Raw genomic sequence first — 20,109 nt, 5'->3', positions numbered from 1 at the left:
GCTCGCACCCGTGTCCCCTGCATTGGCAGGCGGATTCTTAACCACTGCGCCACCAGGGAAATCCCACCAGTGAATTTCTAATTGCTAAACTGAATGCTGAATTTATCCCCCCTTGACATCTCTGCACTTCCATATACGTTGGCCATCTCCTTTTGGAAACTGTTTTCTTTCATGGATACCAAACAACCTGAGATCATCAAGGCTCCTGAGACACCTAGGTTACTCTTTCTCTTCACATCTTTTAAAAGATGCTTCTCAGTTTATTTTGAAAAACAAAAAGCAAAATAAACAAAAGTCTACAGCCAAATTTCCCACTTGAGAACGTGCCTGTCATGAATTAGGGGATTCCATCAGGGCCAGGAAGAGCAAGTGCACATGGAGGGCTCACATAGGGGAAGTGAGACTTACTGGAACAGCCTCAGGTATACGTTTCAAGGAAAATCTTAAAGCTCCTAACCAAAAATAGTCAGATTCGTTAAACTTAAACCAGAAGGAAAAATCTCCTTGGATTGCTTCCTCCTCTGGCATCCAGAGCCACAGCAGTCTAGTTCACAGTTCTGGGGTCTGCACTGACCTATGCGGAACAGTGGCTGCTAAATTCTAGGAAGTCAGCACTGACTCTTCCACCTGCAACACCTTTCATTACAGGCCTGAATCAAATGATCCCCCCGCACCTGATCTCCATCTCAGGACCTACTACCGTTAGTTTAGTCTGCAGAATATTCTGAGCAACTGCAATGTACGGAGTCTGGCATGTAAAATGTTTTACAAAGAAGATTAAGGCATAGTCCTACTTTCAAGGAACTTTCAATATAATTATATTTAAGTTATTTATATATTTCTTTTATGTCTCATACCAGACAAGTCAGAAACGAAGTGTTAATTACCCTTCTTTTTCCACAGAGACAGTACACATTTGTGGAGCTGAAATTTACTAAGCTGGCTCTTTCTGACCCAAAATATCCAAGTCAGAACCCCACGGCTTTGTTTTGACTCTACTTCTCCACTTCTCCAAGATTTTCTAGAAATAAAAGGAGCTTAGGAATGACAAGTCAAACCAATTGTTCCCCACTTTGTTACTGTCAGTACATAACACTAAATACCATAGTGACATACAAAACTGGGGAAAGGGTTTAGTCTCAGAAGAAGGCCCTGCTAACCAACTACAATAGCAGTCTCTAGCAAAACAGCCTACCAAACTGACAAATCAAAACAACAATAGCATATGATACTTCAGAGGAAGAATGGTTCACATTTAAAATTTATGATGGCACAAAGGCACTCCAGAATTTTATGTTCAATGTACTGAATAAAAAGCAGCTGTTAGGCAAAGAACGATTAAATGACTTCAATGTGAAAGAATTAATCACATTTTCTTATACTCGGGATTCTGCTGACACTGAAATAAAGGTGCAAAGTCAACATTCTAAAAACAACATCAAAAAAGCACCCAAACTGGTATTCATCTACAAAAATGTAAAATTACTTCCTTGCCTAACATTTTAAAAGCGTAATGACACTAAAAAAATTTTAAGCATTCATTCTATATTAATATAATAGAACATCGAAGTTATTTCTAAAATCAATAAGTATTTTTAATTGTTTAAAATGATTTAAGGTTCGGAATTCCCTGGCAGTCCAGTGGTTAGGACTCAGTACTTTCACTGCCATGGCCTGGGTTTGATCCCTGCTGGGGGAACTAAGATCCCACAAGCTGCACAGCATGGCCAAAAAATATATATACCTATATATATTTTTTAATCCCTCCTGGCTGGAGGGATAAAATGATAGACATGACTACTCTTATTTTTTTAATCCACTTATATTTTATACTTCAACTTTCTCATACCTGTTATAATGGGCCATGTCCAAGGAAGTTGAGAAAGACTTCCTAGAAAAGGGGGCATTTGAAGTGAATCTTGAAGAATGAAAAGGAATTTGCCAGGAAGAATGGAAAGAGTTGTACATGCAAAGGTTGGAATTAGGAAAGGAATCTTGACTGTTAGGGGAAATGATAAATGGCAAGAGTTTAGAGTACTCTGAATCCTACTCAACTAACGCTGATAACTATTGCTATATATGTGAATTATCACACTCTCTGAGCCACTATATTATTTTGTAATTGAAAACATGAAGTTGTTTTCAAAAGAACTTTTAAATACCAAGATCATCTAAGTCTAAACACTCCTTGCCATGTAGAAAATACCCTTCTACTCTAATAAGCTGAAAGAGCTCTAACTATAACCATAGAGCATAATGCCTTGCTTCCACAAAATGCAAAGGAATTTGCAAGCTTCTCTTTAGTGACTTTGAGGACGTAAGAAGTGACAAAGATCATCCAAACATCACTGATATGAGGAAAATATTTTCAGCATAGAAAACTTATGTTTATCAATTGCTCTAAAGAAAAGCTAGAAGCCTGCCTGACAACCATTAGCAAACACATAGATATCTGCCAGGAATGGAATTCCAAAATCTGATCACATCCCTGCAATTCTCTAATTATCAAACCCAGCAGTGTTGACAAAGCAGAAGCCCACTCAACTACTGCTGATAATTTGTATTCAAAGCTACATTTCCTCTATCAAATCAGAATGACTTCGAGATGGAAGCACACTACCTTAGGATCCAAAGGAACACAATGATTTCCACCTCCTTGCTTACACATTTACACACACACACACACACACACACACAGCACCAGCAGCCATAACCAGGCTTTGCTGATTTGTCACACTGGCTTTGACAACCTCTCCTTGTGTATTCTCATATACACGGGCAGCTTTACAAACTGGCTCAAAAATACCTTAGCCTGTCAAAACTAATTCCGTATCCAGAGGACTTACTTGTCCTGCCTACCTTTGTTTGCTACTGTCATAGCAACAATGCTTCAGATATCATCAAGCTTTGGAAGTGTGAAGAAACACACTAACGATGCAGTAATGTGAAGGCAGAAAAGCAAAATGAAGGTGACAATGCAACAATGTAAAAGAGCGAAAGCATGCATTGACTGAATCCCTGCAACTTGCTGGTTACTATGCAAGGTGCTAAGAAAATGGTTAAACCCCTCAAGTTACAGCCTATCCAAGCAGTCATCCAGTTCCAGGAAAGCAGCATGGGAAGAGGCCTGCAGAGTCCTCAAATGCTATATTTTAAAACCCTGATTTTATACAACAGGCAGTAGGAAATCAACATTTAAAGGGGATACAAATGATCAGATTGGTATTTTAAAAATATATTTCTACGGCTTCCCTGGTGGCGCAGTGGTTAAGAATCCACCTGCCAATACAGGGGACATGGGTTCGAGCCCTGGTCTGGGAAGATCCCACATGCCGTGGAGCAACTAAGCCCGAGCGCCACAACTACTGAGCCTGCGCTCTAGAGCCTGTGAGCCACAACTACTGAGCCCGCGTGCCTAGAGCCCATGCTCTGCAACAAGAGAAGCCACCGCAATGAGAAGCCCGCTCACCACAATAAAGAGTAGCTCCCACTCACTGCAACTAGAGAAAGCCACGCACAGCAACGAAGAACCAAAGCAGCCAAAATAAATAATTAATTTTTTTAAAAATTATATATATATATATATATATATATTTCTGAAGGCAGTATTAAAAATGGGTTGAGATCCAGGGAAAGAGAGGCAAAAAGATTAGTTAGAGCCAAGTAGGCAAGATAAAAAGACTTAACTAGGCCAGAGGCAAAAAATATATAAAACGAAAAGAACAGAGTTAAGAGATATTTCAAAAGCAGCATAATCAGGGCATACAGAAGGCAAGAGAGAGGGAATATTCAGAGGCATCCCTGACGCTTCTGGTGTGGCTGACTCAGGAGACTGACATGCTAAGAAAAAAGATGGAAAAGATGGAGAAGCAGCATATCCTAATGAGGATAAGACAAGAGTTTAAGTATTGGATGAATCTGAAGTTAAAACAGATCATGCAAATGAAGATTTTTATTAAGTAGAAAATATGGGATTGGACCTCAGAGGAAACAGCAAGGCTCAGCAAGTCAGGCCATGGCAGTAGAATGCCTGTCATTCAACAGGTAAAAAGAGAACTAGTGAAAGATAATTTTTTTTTTTAAATGGTATGAGACGTAGAAGGAGAATCAGTGGCAGGTCATGCCACAGAAGGCAATTAAAAGATATCTAAAATTTGGACAATATCACACCTTAAGATCTGCATACTTGAGGTTTAAGTGGGTACTGTTCTATGGACTCTTGGACAAATGGAAAACAAGAAAACCCACAGTCATCTGCTATTACAAAAGACTTCTGAGGCACCAAAACAACATACCTTACCAACTTTCGCTCTAAACTTGAAACACCAAGAGCCCATGAACGGCTGTGAAGGATGAAACAGGGGGACTTCCCTGGTGGTCCAGTGGCTAAGACTCCGTGCTCCCAACGCAGGGGGCCCGGGTTCGATCCATGGTCAGGGAACTGGACTCCACATGCTACAACTAAAAGACCACGCATGCCACAACTAAAAGATCACACATGCCGCAACAAAGACCCAGTGCAGCAAAATAAATATTAGGGGAAAAAAAAGGATGAAACAGGGCCCAGGACATCAACCAGCAAGTCACATGGGCCTCTTCAGATGCTGAGTTTGCCCTGTATTTCAATAAAACACTGCCATCTATGATGGGGGAGGACGGTAGGAAAGAAAGTGCTGTAAAGTATATTTTTAATCCTGTTCCTAATTCAACTGATCCTGATGAAAGAGCTTTGCATAAATAATGCCTTGATAAATCTTTTCCTATAGCATCAAAACAAAAACAAGGGGCTTCCCTGGTGGCGCAGTGGTTGAGAGTCCGCCTGCCGATGCAGGGGACGCGGGTTCAGGCCCCAGTACGGGAAGATCCCACAAGCCGTGGAGCGGCTGGGCCCGTGAGCCATGGCCGCTGAGCCTGAGCGTCCAGAGCCTGTGCTCCGCAACGGGAGAGGCCACAACAGTGAGAGGCCTGCATAACGCAAAAAACAAAAAAAAAATGTTAATTAAAACTTGAAATAGCTCCCACAATTGCCAAATTTGGTCACACATAGTTTCAATGCTTTTACTTGATACGTATTTGTTCAAAAACAGTATTTCTAAATTATTTGTCTATGTTATTAATGTCAGGTATAAATCTTAAGGGCAAATAAATACCAGTCACAGAAAAAATAGGTGCCAAAGAAGCCAAAGAGGATTTTATTCTATACTGCATATATATTCTTTTGCATTATAAAATGGTTTCATCCATAAATGCAAACATTTATAGAATTACAGGGAAAAAAACACATCCAATAACGACTTGAAAACAAGATAGAACCAAGCTGAAGGCTCTTGAATAATTAATGTTTTAATATTCAGTACTTCAAGGTTGTGGAATCTAGGTTGCAAAAGTTAGCGTAACTCCATGCAAATTCCATTTCAATCATCTTTATTTTCACATAGAGTTGTGGCAGCATCAGCTCAGAAATATTTGATATGAAAAACCCACCCTCCCCCGACCCTCCCTGCCAGCCCTTTTTAGATTTGAATATATGAAGCAGAGACATGTAAGACATGATGCACCACCTGTATGAGAACAGAAGGAATCCTAATTAAATCACTTAAAGCTTTGCCTATAGTAGTGCTTTAGTATTAGTGATAGAAATCTTATCATACATATTCTCATTTCTTTCACTCTGGTTTTGCTCCTAAGGTTTACAATAGTTCATAATTAGAGCTTTAACATAAAACTAACATAACACAGAATGCAGTATGGTGGGATGGAGAAAATCTAAAATCATGATAGTCAAGTTAAAGCTCTGGTTCCTTTATTTAAAAATAATGTGACCTTAAGCATTCCATCATCTGCAAAAGGAATAATAACAATAACTCAGAAGGTTGTTGTAAGTAATAAATGTGATTATATTTGTTAAAGTACTTTGTAGAGTAAAAACAATAAAATAAAAAATAAAATTGGGTGAGTGCAGCACTAGGCAACTTGTGATAAATCCTCAATTATCCCTTGATCTGTTCATGTAAGACAAAGACCAGTGTCTAAATACCCACTGGCTTCCTGGTAAATATGGGACAAAAAAATGAGGAATACAAAACAAATCCACATACTGTCAAGTACGTAATAAAGCAGTTCCGTTTATAACAGAGTTATCTGAAGGGAATGTATCCAGATGGCTGGAAAGTCACCATCATTTAAACATAGCCATACAGAGTCCCTGAGACTGAAACTCATCATTATAAAGACAATCTAATCTAGTTTCCAATGCTGTTAAGAGTAATCCTATGGTGTAACTTAGTCTTAATTTTCTGGCTGTATACTGATAGCCTTCAATATAAGGAATAGAGAGGGGTGGTGCCAGGAAATGGGGAGATGGACAAAGTGTACATACTTCCAGCTATAAGATGAATAAATTCTGGGAATCTACTGGATAGCACAGTGATTATAGCTGATAATACTGTATCATATTTAAAAACTGCTACATGAGTAGATCTTAAATGTTCTCACCACACACAAAAAAAAATTTGGTAATTATGTGACGTGATGGAGGTGTTACCTAACCCTACAGTCAGAATCATTCTGCAATATGTAAGTGTATCAAATCAACACACTGCACATATTAAACTTATACAATGTTATATGTCAATTACATCTCAATAAAGCTAGAAAAAATATATAAGGAATAGATATTGTTGATAAGTTGTTTGTAACGTTAAGTTCTGTTTGCTCTATCACATTTTTACTTCAACTTAGAAAATAATTCTTGAGCACTTAGGCATCAACTAGGAGAAAGAGCATTTGAGCTCAAAAGACCTAAATTTTAGCATCCATCCTGTCATTGGGTGACTATTTTATTAACCTTCTCTGAGCCAAAACTGATGCATCATGGAAAGAGGGAGAGGGAAGGCAGTGGGGAGACTACGGAACTGGATAGTTTCTGTGATCTTTTCAGGCCTAAAATTGTATGGTTGTACTATGCTTAAGGAAGGAATTGGGTAACATGACTCCTATTCTCACAAAGTTTACAATCTAACTGGGAATGTAGGAAATGAAGACATATAGCTAATTAAAAGAGAGAATATTCACCATTGCCAAATGATTGGCATAGAAAATACCAGTGGCTACTGATTTTACAACAGGGAAGGATCAATCCTAGTCAGGTGGATTTCATCAAAGAAATAAGCTGGGGCTTCCCTGGTGGCGCAGTGGTTGAGAGTCCGCCTGCCGATGCAGGGGATGCGGGTTCGTGCCCCGGTCCGGGAAGATCCCACATGCCGCGGAGCGGCTGGGCCCATGAGCCATGGCCACTGAGCCTGTGCGTCCGGAGCCTGTGCTCTGCAATGGGAGAGGCCACAACAGTGAGAGGCCCGCGTACCGGTAAAAAAAAAAAAAAAAAAAAAAAAAAAAGAAAGAAGCTGGACTTGGATAGAGAAGATGGGGAAAGGGGAAAGATATACTACATTCTTCCATTATGCACCATGAATACGACAAACACAGAGCACTTTACATATCATCAAGCCTTACCTTATTCATGGAGATAACTCATCCTGACATGTGCTTCTAATCTGGAATGAAACACTTCCAGGGACAGGAAGCTCCAAGCTATGCCAGGGCAGCCTGATACATCCTTGGACCACTCTAATGACAAAGCTCTTCCAGATACTGAGCTATAGTCAGCTTGCCCAATATGACAGGGCTTTCTGTCCTTCCTTCGTCATACTTTACGAAGAACATTTATCTAAATATGTCTCCTTAAATACGTAACACTAGGTACTGAAGCAAAATTTAATGAAAATTGACCCTTTCAGATAGTAGTTGGGCTATTTTCTCTCTTGATCAGGCCACATTGTTTTCATCTGACTTAGAGAAGCCATCCCGAAACTTACCTGCTTACCTTTATAATATACCACCTTGTTTTCTTCATTATATAGCAATGTCTGATTTCTGCCATCAAAACTATCACTCTGTTTCGAAAAATGTTAACAGAGCAGTTTATCACAATTTTTCATTACTATTAGTGTTATACCCCTAAAACCTTTTTTTTCCTCCCATGAGAGGTCCTTCTCATTCATAACAGAAATAGTCAAATCACAAAGTAAAATCTGAAGGCAATATCCATTATCTAAGAAAAAGATCTGAAGACTCAAACAAAAAATTTCTGAACCCGAGTTACACAGCCAAAATAATTCTACTAGGAAAATGTGTCTTGGGGCTTTCCTGGTGATGCAGGGGTTAAGAAACCACCTGTCAATGCAGGGGACACGGGTTCGATCCCTGGTCCAGGAAGATCCCACATGCTGTGGAGCAACTAAGCCTGTGCTCCATAGCTACTGAGCCGGTGCTCTAGAGCCCGCGAGCCACAACTACTGAGCCTGCGTGCCACAACTACTGAAGTCCACACGCCTAGAGCCCGTGCTCCACAACAAGAGAAGCCACCACAATGACAAGCCCACGCACCACAACGAAGAGTAGCCCTCGCTCGCCGCAACCAGAGAAAGCCTGCGCGCAGCAACAAAGACCCAACACAGCCAAAAATAAATAAACAAATAATTTTTTTTAAACAAGAAAAATGTGTATTTACATTTCTCTTCAAGGCAAAGTAACAAACTATAACATCTGTAGTTAAAGAAAACAAAAACAAAAGACCAAGAATGATAGTTTAAGTATGTAAGACATTAGTAAAGTACACAATTTTTCTATTTAAGAATTTTATTTCTTCCTAATCCTTAGTGAAATACTACATCTCTTCTACTATATTACTGAATTGAAACATTTTAAATTCATTGAATCAAATGTTTTGAGGATAAAAAATAATAAATTCAAAAAACAATTATTGTATACGTACTATGCTTACAAATGTCATTGGAGAACCAGTGGCTTGTTGGAAGGTAACAAATAAAATATTTCCTATCTTTTTAATTAGAGAAGTTCTTGATAACACGTGCTGTCTCCTACTGTGTACAAAAAAATCTTTTGGCTTACAAAAAATAATTTAAGGGTTGGCAAGCAATGGCCCATGGACCAAATCTGATCCACCACCTGTTTCTGCACAGCCTGCAAGCTCAGAATGTTTTCTTACATTTTTAAAAGGTGGGGGGAAAATAAAAAGAGGAATATTTGGGTACAAGTAAAAATTATATGAAAATCAATGTTCTGTGTCTGTAAACAAAGTTTTATTGGAAGACACCCATGCCCATTCACTTATATATTAACCATGGATGCTTTCAACTATAACGGAAGAGTTAAGGAGTTGCCATGGAGACCATAAGTAACCCTCTCAGCGTGCATTACAAATCGCCAGTAATAATTCATTTTTGCTTCTTGGCTTACAAAGTGTAAAATATGTGGGCTTTTACAGAAAAGGTTTGCTGAACTCTGGAATAATTAATATAATGATTCATTATTCCCTGAAGAATTTATGATAATAACAGCTTCTGTGATTCTGAGCTATCAACTGAACTTCTTGAATTTTACCATAATAAAGATTCCTTTTTACCTAGTGTTGTATATTTACAGTAATGTAATAATTTTAAAAAATATTTAACAAAGAACACGCCATAAAACAGAAAAGGTACAGTTTTCATACATTATTTAACTCAGTCAACAATTAAACACCTACTATATACAATGAAGATTTCTAGGGATTCAAAATAAATAAAATCTAATTCCTAGCTCCAAGAAAGTCATACTCTAGTAGGGAGACATAGTACTCTAATAAAGGTTTTTGTCACTAAAGGGAAGGCCAAAGCAATGAAAGTAACCTCTACCATTTCATAATGACATACTGTCATTTTTTAAATATTACCTCTATATGAATTAATGGCAAGTTATACACTCAAATAAATAAGGCAACAAGGCTTGGCCAACACGTTTATCCATTAATAGTTTTAATCAAAGCATTAGCCTTATGTACATAATCAGCCTTGACCAACACACATGTAAGTAAAAATGCTGATTAAGAATTTACTAATTATCCTTCTGAACTTCAGATGTTAGTTGGCATCTGGTCCTTAACTATGATAAACAGACACCAACTCATCATAGGTTATTTGTACATAAAGGAACAGAAATAGTAACTGAATGCTTAATAATGAAGAACATAATAGATAAATATCATCATTAAAAATACATGAATTGTTTTGTTTTGAAATCTCAAGTGTCCTACAAATGTCACTTTACTTGGAAGAACATTTCTGAGAATAACTGTCTCTTGAATCTCCTCAGAGATTCAATCTATTGTAAAAAATAAATAAATAAATCATAAATGCATCAGCTTTTCATAATTAGAATGCCAGGATGTGCATGCAGCTAAGAATGCTGGCTGTTTGCCTGCTTTACTTAAAACCAGAAGAAAAGTATAATCCCAATAATGAAGCCTTCTAGCAACTGTTGTGAGCAGACGAGAGAGATGTCTCAACTAGCAACTACCTCCAAATGTAGAGATACATGCACCCTGGTGATTGGAGGTTAGCAATCCTGGTATGTCTCCTTGCTTTTAGTATTAAATATTTAATGGCATATTTTTCCTTAATGGAATCCAGGCACATCTGATCAGTCACAGGGATCATTTAGTAATGCAGTCAAAGTTATCATACTGCCATTTCATATAAGCTTTGTAATTAGACAATTTGTCACTTTACTAATTCAGAAGATTGCCTTCTTTACTACTTTATAGCATGCTACGGTAGTGAAATTCAACTAAGCTGATCAACAAAAAGGCTCTAAAATTTGGTCCTATATGAACTTGAAACCTCCAAGTGGCAAACACACACACTCCCAACCTTTCAAAACAATAGTGGTAATATCTGTCCCACAAATTAGCCTAACAGCAACATTGAAGTAATAAAGCACCACTACATCCAGAATGAGAGGGCTAACTAAATGAAAAATTTAAGATTAAAAAAATGAATATATCATAAACAAATTTGTTCTTGCCTTTTACTGAGGTACACCATTCTTTGGCAAGTAAAAATACCCAATAAGGGTTTATTTAGTAATTGTTTCCTCCATGATGACTTATATACTTTACTAAAATTATGAGGCTATGGCAGAATATCACATAGAATATTTATTAACACTCTAATGGCACATACCAGGCAAATGCAAGTACAATCTTAAATATACTATCATTTGTGTCTTATTTCTAACATATCTCAATCAAAAATATTAAATTACTATTTATTTTCATCCTATGAATTAGCAGATTCTCATTTTAACCCATTCTCCACTGTTTCTCCAATAAACAAAAATTCTCCCCCAGTGAAAAAGAATTTACTCAGAATGAAACTGAATGTAAACTTTAAGTATCATAGTACAAAAAGCACCTAAAATTCTCACTTTCAAATCTATACAACCACAGTGTATACTGCAAAACCAGCTCCCCCTAATAGCATTAAAAATTAGAGTTCAGAAGGCAAGCTCTGGAGGTCACAGATGTGCCCTAAAGAGCAAAAATAACATTCTACCAGGAAAATTATTATTTTGTTTAAAAGAAAAAAAGAGGGAACATCTTCTCAAACAGATGTGAAATTTCTAATCAAAAAATTCTGTTGCAGTTATATAATATTATCGAGTTAAAAAGTACTTTGCAGAGGTCTGGCAGCACTAACAATGACATCTGTTTTGTGGTCAGGAAGTTCACTTTTATTCTTGTTGCTTTCAATTTAGTGTCTGGTTTTGAAACATTTTATGCAACTAGTCCATTTTCTATTATTTTGTTCAGAGCTTATCACATTCTAATCAATCTACCAAATGCATTTTTAGAAAAGGAAGTTTTAAGTCCAGAAAAAAAATAAGTATATTGTTCTAGAACTCTGCACAGTGATCGCTACAAAATATACTCTATGCATAGAAAATAAGCTCAGAACTAAATCTACTGACATTAGATTTAGAATAACCGTTACCAATAATTACCAGTGTATGTTTGGGGGGATGGAATAGAGACATTCCATGTCATTTCAGTGGACTATGACATGACAACAAAACCCTTATAATTTAATTTCATCCTTTTAAGCTTCATGTGTGAGAAACATTTCATTCATCATAGTAAGCTTGCTTTTATATTTCCTACATGAAATCCCAAGGAACTACTCCGAAATCATGGAGTTGCGATGAATGTAGGACATAGTAAACAATTTCTGTCCACAATAGCTATGGGCTGAAACCAAGCCACTTACTAGGGGAAAGGTACTGTTTTCTGCCTGCAAAATTTTTTTTTCAACAAGATAGGTAATTCTCGGCATGGGCATGGGATACCAGCACTGGGCACAAGTGTAAGCAACCATCTGAGACTCTGGTTTACAATCAGTTGCAGATTACACTCTTGGCTACATGACAACACAGGGAGACATACAACACTGAAGTTTTATACTAGAATACAAATAAATATGGGAAATAGGCACAGCAGTAGTAGAAATTAATAACGTGTCAGACACTCTAAGTACTTTAGAGTTACTCCTCACTTTAATCTGTAAATATTATTATTATTATTCCCATTTACAGATGAGGAAATTGAGGTTGAGAGAATTTCACTTACTTGTCTGAAAAAGCAACTTAGCCATCATACTACTGTTCAACCTCCCATTTAAATTTGCCCTCTAACTGTAATTTTCTCACCTTTTAAAGTTTACAGTCATCATTACCTGTACATACATTCTCTATATTTGTAGCAAATGTTTCAAACTCTATCAACAGATTGAACCATAGGAGTTGTCTTGCCAAGATAAATCCATTTTGAAATCTAACCAGAAATCTTATTTCAAAATAGAAGTGGAAGGAAAAAAAGTTGGGGAGTGGGAAGGAGGAGGGGCCTGTGGAGATGGAAACATACATCTTCCCTTCTCGAAACAATCTGAATCCCTTCTCAAAACAATCTGAAAAAGAGCCAGCAGAGATGAGTCTGGCCTCTATTTTTGATGAATATACAAATAGTCACGCGCCTCCACTGTGCTCACTAACAAGTATCCCCAGTACATCTCCCACCCTTTGGCCACCTTCATTACTGTCAGTGGCGAACCACCACTTTCCTCATACCTTACGCTTTTATTTCCATTCAGCCACACCCCCAAGTAAGATACAATCTAAGTTAAAAAAAAAAAAAGTATGCAAATAAAGCTTCAAGCAAATCACTCCCACGTTTCCATCCAACCAGATCATCACTCTGCAGCTCCCCAGCTGTAGAAATTCTAGAGGTACTACTACCCTCGCTAATTTTCTCTTACTACCTAAAGCAAAACAAACATTCTAAGCATCACGCTTTCATTCAAACTCTTTTTGTAATCACTAAATATAACTGAAACATGTATTCCACCGGTAACAACTGCCTTTTCAAATCTTCCATAGGAAGTCAATATATTTTTCTTACCCAGGGGTTAGAGGAGTCAGTACCGCCCTGCTCCCCACAAGTATTTCTAGACCATTCTCTATAATTGTTTCCCAACAGCATCTTCTCTTCTGAAATTCATGCCATTAATTTCTGCTTCCTATGTGAAGTCCTCCTTGATATCCTCCCCTAGAAAAATTTCTCCTTCCTACTTAATTTTTACAACAGGCAATAAGTTCAGAAGTCAACAGGATATTTCATACAGCAAAGTACTATCTCTAAATCCCAACTGCCAGTTGCTGTGTGTGTGTGTGTGAATGTGGGGATGGGGAGTGGGAGGCTAATATTGGTAACCAGGAAGTGGAGAAAAAAGGAACACTTGGAAATATAACTGGAAAAAAGACTACACAATAATGTGTTCGGAGTAGTGAAGGGGGACGGGGGGACATTTTCCAAGCAAAACCAAGTCCTGAGCAACAGAAGCACAAGAGGCACTAAGAACCTAGTCCAACAGGAGATATACACTATTTTTCAACAGAAAACCCCAGAGTGTTCGAAATATAAATTGCTAACTTTTGAGAAATTCGTCACGGTCTTCTACGAGAAAATGCTATCAGCTCAGCAGCGAAGAAATTTGCTCTCAGGATTAAGAACTTTCTCATCCTCCACCAACCCCTTTCCTTTCCAGGCAGTACAAGTTTGATAAATATATGCATATCCCCAAGTAAAACTTTTGATTTGCTGAGGTTCTTTGCCTTGGTAGATAATTTTCAGAGTTAGAATTAACCATATATTTTGATAACCCTGGACAAGAGTGCGGCAAAAAAAAAGAAAAACAAAACAAAACAAAACTTGCATAATTTGATCAGGGAATTCACTAACAGACACCTCTCTCAGGAGGCCAAGAGGCCTGACAGCAAAAGAGCAATTGTAAGGAATGTTTGGAAATCCAAATAAAGGCAAAGAACATCTGTGCGACATCTATCAGATATAAAACAAGTCTGAAAATTATTGAAACCAAGTGATGGAAACATGAGGGTTCATTAGAATTGTCTCTCTACTTTTGTGTGTGTTTGGAAAAGTCCATAATCAAAGATTCAAAAAACTTAAGATAGAAACAAATCTGGAAAAGCTCTCAGAATTCCTCTTGTCTTAAATGACAATTAGAGGAGCCAAAACACAAGCTTCGCGTGTCTAATACCTGGACAGAACCTGCATGAACATAAGTGAGTGGGAGGAAAAGCAAAACATAAAACAGGCTTTTCTTTTGGAGGCCAGGTGAAGCCAGCTTTCTTTGAAGCGTAAATTAAAAAGTTAGTTCCTTAAGGTGAGAAAGGCAGGTCAGCATAGAACCACTCCTGACAGACTACACATGTAGGAGCAGCAAAAGAAAGCAGCACTCTCTGAAGTGCCCATTTCTTCTCTTTGATTAATTCCATGCCAGTAAGATGGGGTGGGGGCAGTAGGTAGGGATAAAATTCCCTGTCCAGCATTCTCCACCCACTTCCAATGCATTTGTCATGATTGGCATCATCACACACTTGCAAAGTTATAAGCTCAGTGGCTCATCCCTAAGCTTTGCAGGACACTGATTAGATTTTAAGACTATTCTAGTCTTTTAAAAAATGAAGGACAAGGAGGGGGAGGGGAGGAGGAGGAGGGGAGGAGGAGGGGAGAAGAAGGAGAGTTTTCTCTTTTAAGGACAAATGTATAAGCAGAAAAATAACTACAGTCTATAAAATATAAACAAAACTTTTACAAGGAAGTACAGGAGCCATAGGTTAATGCTGCTTTCCTCTGATTATTAACCTATATTTTAAGGCAGAAATCACAGCTCTGAGTCCAATTCCCCCATACACTACAAAAATGTATACATTTTACTTTTGTAGCAATAACAAATATAAGTATGTGGGGAGAAGGAAAGCACATTATGAAAACTTTGTCTGCTTAATCATAATGACAGAATTTCCCCCTACACAGCACAGAGAAAAGTTCATTGTAAGATACATGAGATTAAAATTATCTTAAAAGAAACAAGAGAAAGAAGATAGTAATTTACAATTTACGTTAAGCAATGAAAGTATTTTTAAATAGTTATTATGAACACTAATAACTCCAGTAATTAGCACTTGAACATTTTTCAACAATAGGAAACACTAGAAATGAAGTTACAGTCATCATAAGGTATATTTTTTATCTTTCAGTAGGTGTTACGTTGTATAGCATGTAACATCAAAAGAGCTTGTGTGCACTGTATACGCAGCATTACTATAGGTTGTAATTTTCAGAAGCATATGAAATAAACATGAGAAACTTCTCAGATGCATTATAAACAACACTTACATTTTGATATCAATTTTAATTAATAGACAAACCAGAATGTAATGCTAAGATGATATTATCAGAAAATCGTAAGAGCATACCCTAAAGAATAAAACTACATTTGGGAAAAACAAGAATAAATCTGTAGCAATCACACTAATCACATTTAAATTCTTAGAAAATAAGCAGATTATAAAACATACTTTAAAAATATTCACAAGATAAATATATCATTGGATGTGTGCATATAAATTGTAAAATTGACAAAATCACCCTCAAATGTAAAATTTTACTTATTATTAAAAATATGATCAATACTTAAGCAAAGCCAAACACACAATATGAGAAAGTAAGGACGGCAAACACATGATAATAACAAAGGATATACCGGTTCCTTTGTCCCTATCCCAGGGTAGATATCAAGAATCAATCAGGGACTTCCCTGGTGGCGCACTGGTTAAGAATCTGCCTGCCAGTGCAGGGGACACGGGTCCGAGCCCTGGTCCGGGAAGATCCCACATGCTGCGGAGCAACTAAGCCCGTGCGCCACAACTACTGAGCCAGCGATCTAGAGCCCGTAAGCCACAACTACTGAAGCCCACACACCTAGAGCCCGTGCTCCACAACGAGAAGCCACTGCAGTGAGAAGCCCACATACCACAACAAAGAGTAGCCCCCACTTGCTGCAACTAGAGAAAGCCGCGCACAGCAACAAAGACCCAACATAGCCAAAAATAAATAAATGAACATATAAATTAAAAAAGAAAAAGAATTAATCAGTGCATTCTTTCTCTCTGGACTCAAACAAACCCTCAGAATCACTTCCAAAAAGAGCACTCAGGTACCCATTACCAAGAGACCACAATGAAATATTAAATTATACCCATTTTCTATCCCTAATCTAAGATTTTCATGACTTAAAACATTTAAACAAATGTTTTGGCAATTTGGGCAATTATTTTAAAATCAGAAATGATTATATTTTCATATTATTTAAAATTCACTTAATCAAGAAATGGATTCCAATGATCTCTTTCACTTCAAGGAAGGTTCCATTGCTGAAACAACCACCACAAAACTAAATGGACTCAATAGCAAACTTAAGTCCATTCATAAAAAATAATGGAATATGTTACTTTCTTTTGAGAAAAGAAAGCACACTCTTTTGAGGGTGTGCTTTGAGAGCTGACAATGAACATACTTGGGCCATTAGTAAGAATACTGATAAAGCAGAAAAAATAATACCTTTTCAATATAAGCAATACATTCTCCCATTCTCTACTCAGTAAAGCAGGGGACTGATAAAGGCATGAAGGGTCCTGGATTTTCACAGATCAACAACGAAATAAGGAGTAAAGGGTTGACTTATGGCATTAGCAAAGATACCAAAGTTAACACTTACTTTTGCAAAGGCTTCAAAAATGTCAAAGGAAGGTGGCAGCTGAGAAGCATCCTGTATTTCTTCTCTCATGAAATGTTGAAATGTCAATGCAAGTTGCCTGAGGCCCTCTTTCTTATCTTCAGTCAGTTTGTTAATATCTTTTTTAAAGATAAAATAAATAGTACAGTCACACAGTGAACTTGCAATGGATAATTTTCAGGTATTCAATGGTAGCTGTTAAGGCAGATATTTCCTACCCTAGATTCCATTCTGACAGAGATCAAACGCATCTTTTTATTTTTTGACAACTACAAATCACTATCATACATTATCAAATTCTTCCAAACGTTATCTACAAAACAAGATCAAACACCTAGCAAAACAAAATAAATACACACACAGATGAAAAAACATTAAAACCAAAATCAGTAATGATGTGTGTTAGCAGATTTTCTACATCCTCCTGCACACATGTTCAAACCACCATAAATGCTTATTTAGTTAGTGAATTTAAGTAGACTTTTCCATGAAACAATTTACAACCAGGTCATAACTAACTGATAAACAGTATCATCTCAAAGACAAAAAAAAAAGACAGCAAGAACTGAAAAGTTCAGTTAAATTGAGTTCAAATTGGTGAAACTGGTCAAGTAGAAAGTACATCGAGAAAAAAACATGAATCAACCAAAGAAATCTCATTTTCAAGCTCTTTTCAGGTTGAATAAACAAGATATGATACTGCTTCAACCCAAACAGAAGGAGAAAGTTCCAAAGCCAATATCACCCCTTTAAAAACTCAGTTTCATTTATACCACAAAGGGGTGTGAAGACTAGGAGTGCACAGTTCAATTAATAACGTTTGAGAGCACTTCACTTAAGGCAGCGTGTATGACACTGCTACTGAGCAGGGCTAATGTTCATAGTAAAACTCACTGAAAGAGATGTTATTTACCTACCAGTATTATAAGAAGAAAAAAATGGGGCTTCTCTGGTGGCGCAGTTGTAGAGAGTCCGCCTGCAGATGCAGGGGACGCGGGTTCGTGCCCCGGTCCGGGAAGATCCCACATGCCGCGGAGCGGCTGGGCCCATGAGCCATGGCCACTGAGCCTGCGCATATGGAGCCTGTGCTCCGCAACAGGAGAGGCCACAACAGTGAGAGGCCCGCGTACCGCAAAAAGAAGAAAAAAATGACTAGTTCTCTATTAAAACTTGAAAAGATAGATCAAGATGAAACTACAGCATAACTCTGTTGCTCATGTCCGGTCTACATATTTTATTTAAATTACTTGTTCAACAGAACAAATTAACCCAATGATTCCTTAAATAATAATTTATTATCATTGGCTCTTAGGATTCCATAACCATAAATCTGTACTAGATGATTTTATTTGCCTCCATCTAGAAATATTAAACTGTGTAGCACATTTACTCCATGAGCTCTTGCTACTTTTGACTTAAAAGTCATTTACAACTTCAATGAAGAGGATCTGTGATCTGTGCCAGTAGAAAGAAACATAAACCCTACGTTCACTTCACACTCAGATTTGCAAAGCCTCTCAGTGTTAAGGAGGTTGGCCACCACCATGGTCGTTCAGGAGAAGAACAACGCTCAGTGCTGTCAGAGAGCCTAAGTCATCGGTACTTTCTACTTTCCTTATTATCTAAATGTTCCCTGGAGGCCCCATTCACATTACTGTTTCCTAACATCAAAAAGAAACCAAGAGTGGGAAGAAGGGAAAGAGGAGGGAAAAACAGAAGTAAAATTTATTCTGTCAGCTGGACAAAGGGTTATACTCTCCTCACTGCCTAACTTGGACACCTCTATGGCACCTCACAAACTCCTCTAGGGCCAAAGCTACCCTAGAATAAATTAAGTAAGCTAATGTGTCTATATAAAAGCATGAAAAGGTTTGCTGCCTCACATAATAAAGAGACAGAAAAACAAAGTTTAAAAAAAAAAAAGGCAACTCATCAGTTCAGCAAATAAATGATAGAACTTTTAAGATGCTGATAGAGAATCACTTACTTGACTCCAGATCATAAAATGAGTAAAGTTTCTCCGATTCAGAGGGTGTTTCTTCCATCTATGAAGAAGGGGGGAAAACACCAAAAACAATTTCAAGTGTTCCAATATATAAATGAATATGTTTGCATATCTTTAAATATTCAAATGCAAGTCTGTTAAAAAGATAATTTTCTATATTATCCTTCTCATCATTCTTAGAGTTAAATTATTCAATCAGTCACAACTTTAAAATCTGTGTTGCAAATTGACCCACCAATTTAATTTCCAAACACAAAATTCTTTTACAAGAAGTTTCCATTCTTTTCTTTTTTTCCCCAATTCTACCACAGACTTGTATCACTGTAAGGATTTTACTACTAATTATTATAGAAAAGCAAAGATGGATGAATAAAAATAAGAGTTTATTACAAACTGTGCAACCTTGGGCACGTTACTTAAACTTGAGGTGTCAATTTCCTTATGTGAAACACAGGAGTAATAATAGCACTGAGTTGTTGTAGAATGAAATAAGGTATATCATGTAAAGCAATTAGCACAGGGCCTAGAAGTAGTAAGTGCTCAACAGAAAGTAGCTATCATTACAGTTACTTTCTATTAGATTCTGATTCTGTAGGTCGGGGTGAAGACTGAGAACTAGAGCCCTGGGTGATTCTGAAGCAACCCATTTCTGCTCTAACAGTGGTTCTCTATCTTTTCAATACTAATAAAGCAAAAAAAAAGTTCAGACTCAAATATAATATTATTATACTTTTAATATCCAGTGATTAAAGAAACGCATAATGACAAAGTTGCTCTGAATTTATTAAAGCTTTGAAATAAATTTGTGTATTTTAGTTCAACACAATATGTACATTTAAAAATAGCAGTACGTATATGTGACAGGTGTTGTATATTCGGTCCAAAGACAATGCCAATTTGGTATTCTAAATCCATTTTTTTTAGTAAAGATGTAGTTGATATATAACATTGCATCAGTTTTAGGTATATACTTTTACATTCCTAAATTCCTCTATGAAATTTTATTGCCGAAAGAAGTTAACAGACAACAGGACACAAGAGAGCTGAAGCCTG

At 37.2% G+C, this 20,109-nt stretch overlaps 1 protein-coding gene across 2 annotated transcripts in view; it reads right to left on the bottom strand.

The window, feature by feature from the left end:
- The window catches only part of SMYD3 (SET and MYND domain containing 3), a 738,989-nt gene that overhangs the window by 503,169 nt on the left and 215,711 nt on the right, over positions 1-20,109 (bottom strand). For both annotated transcript variants that reach the window (XM_082612030.1, XM_082612031.1), the window contains exons 4-5: positions 19,039-19,096; positions 17,034-17,170 (exon numbers count right to left, since the gene is read on the bottom strand). In XM_082612030.1, coding sequence (XP_082468156.1) covers positions 17,034-17,170; positions 19,039-19,096 — 195 coding nt within the window. The remainder of the gene's footprint in view (positions 1-17,033; positions 17,171-19,038; positions 19,097-20,109) is intronic.

This window comes from Mesoplodon mirus, assembly GCF_964341445.2.
Source record: "Mesoplodon mirus genome assembly, chromosome: 3".
Taxonomy (NCBI): Eukaryota; Metazoa; Chordata; class Mammalia; order Artiodactyla; family Ziphiidae; genus Mesoplodon; species Mesoplodon mirus.
This window is presented reverse-complemented; position numbering and strand designations above follow the sequence as displayed.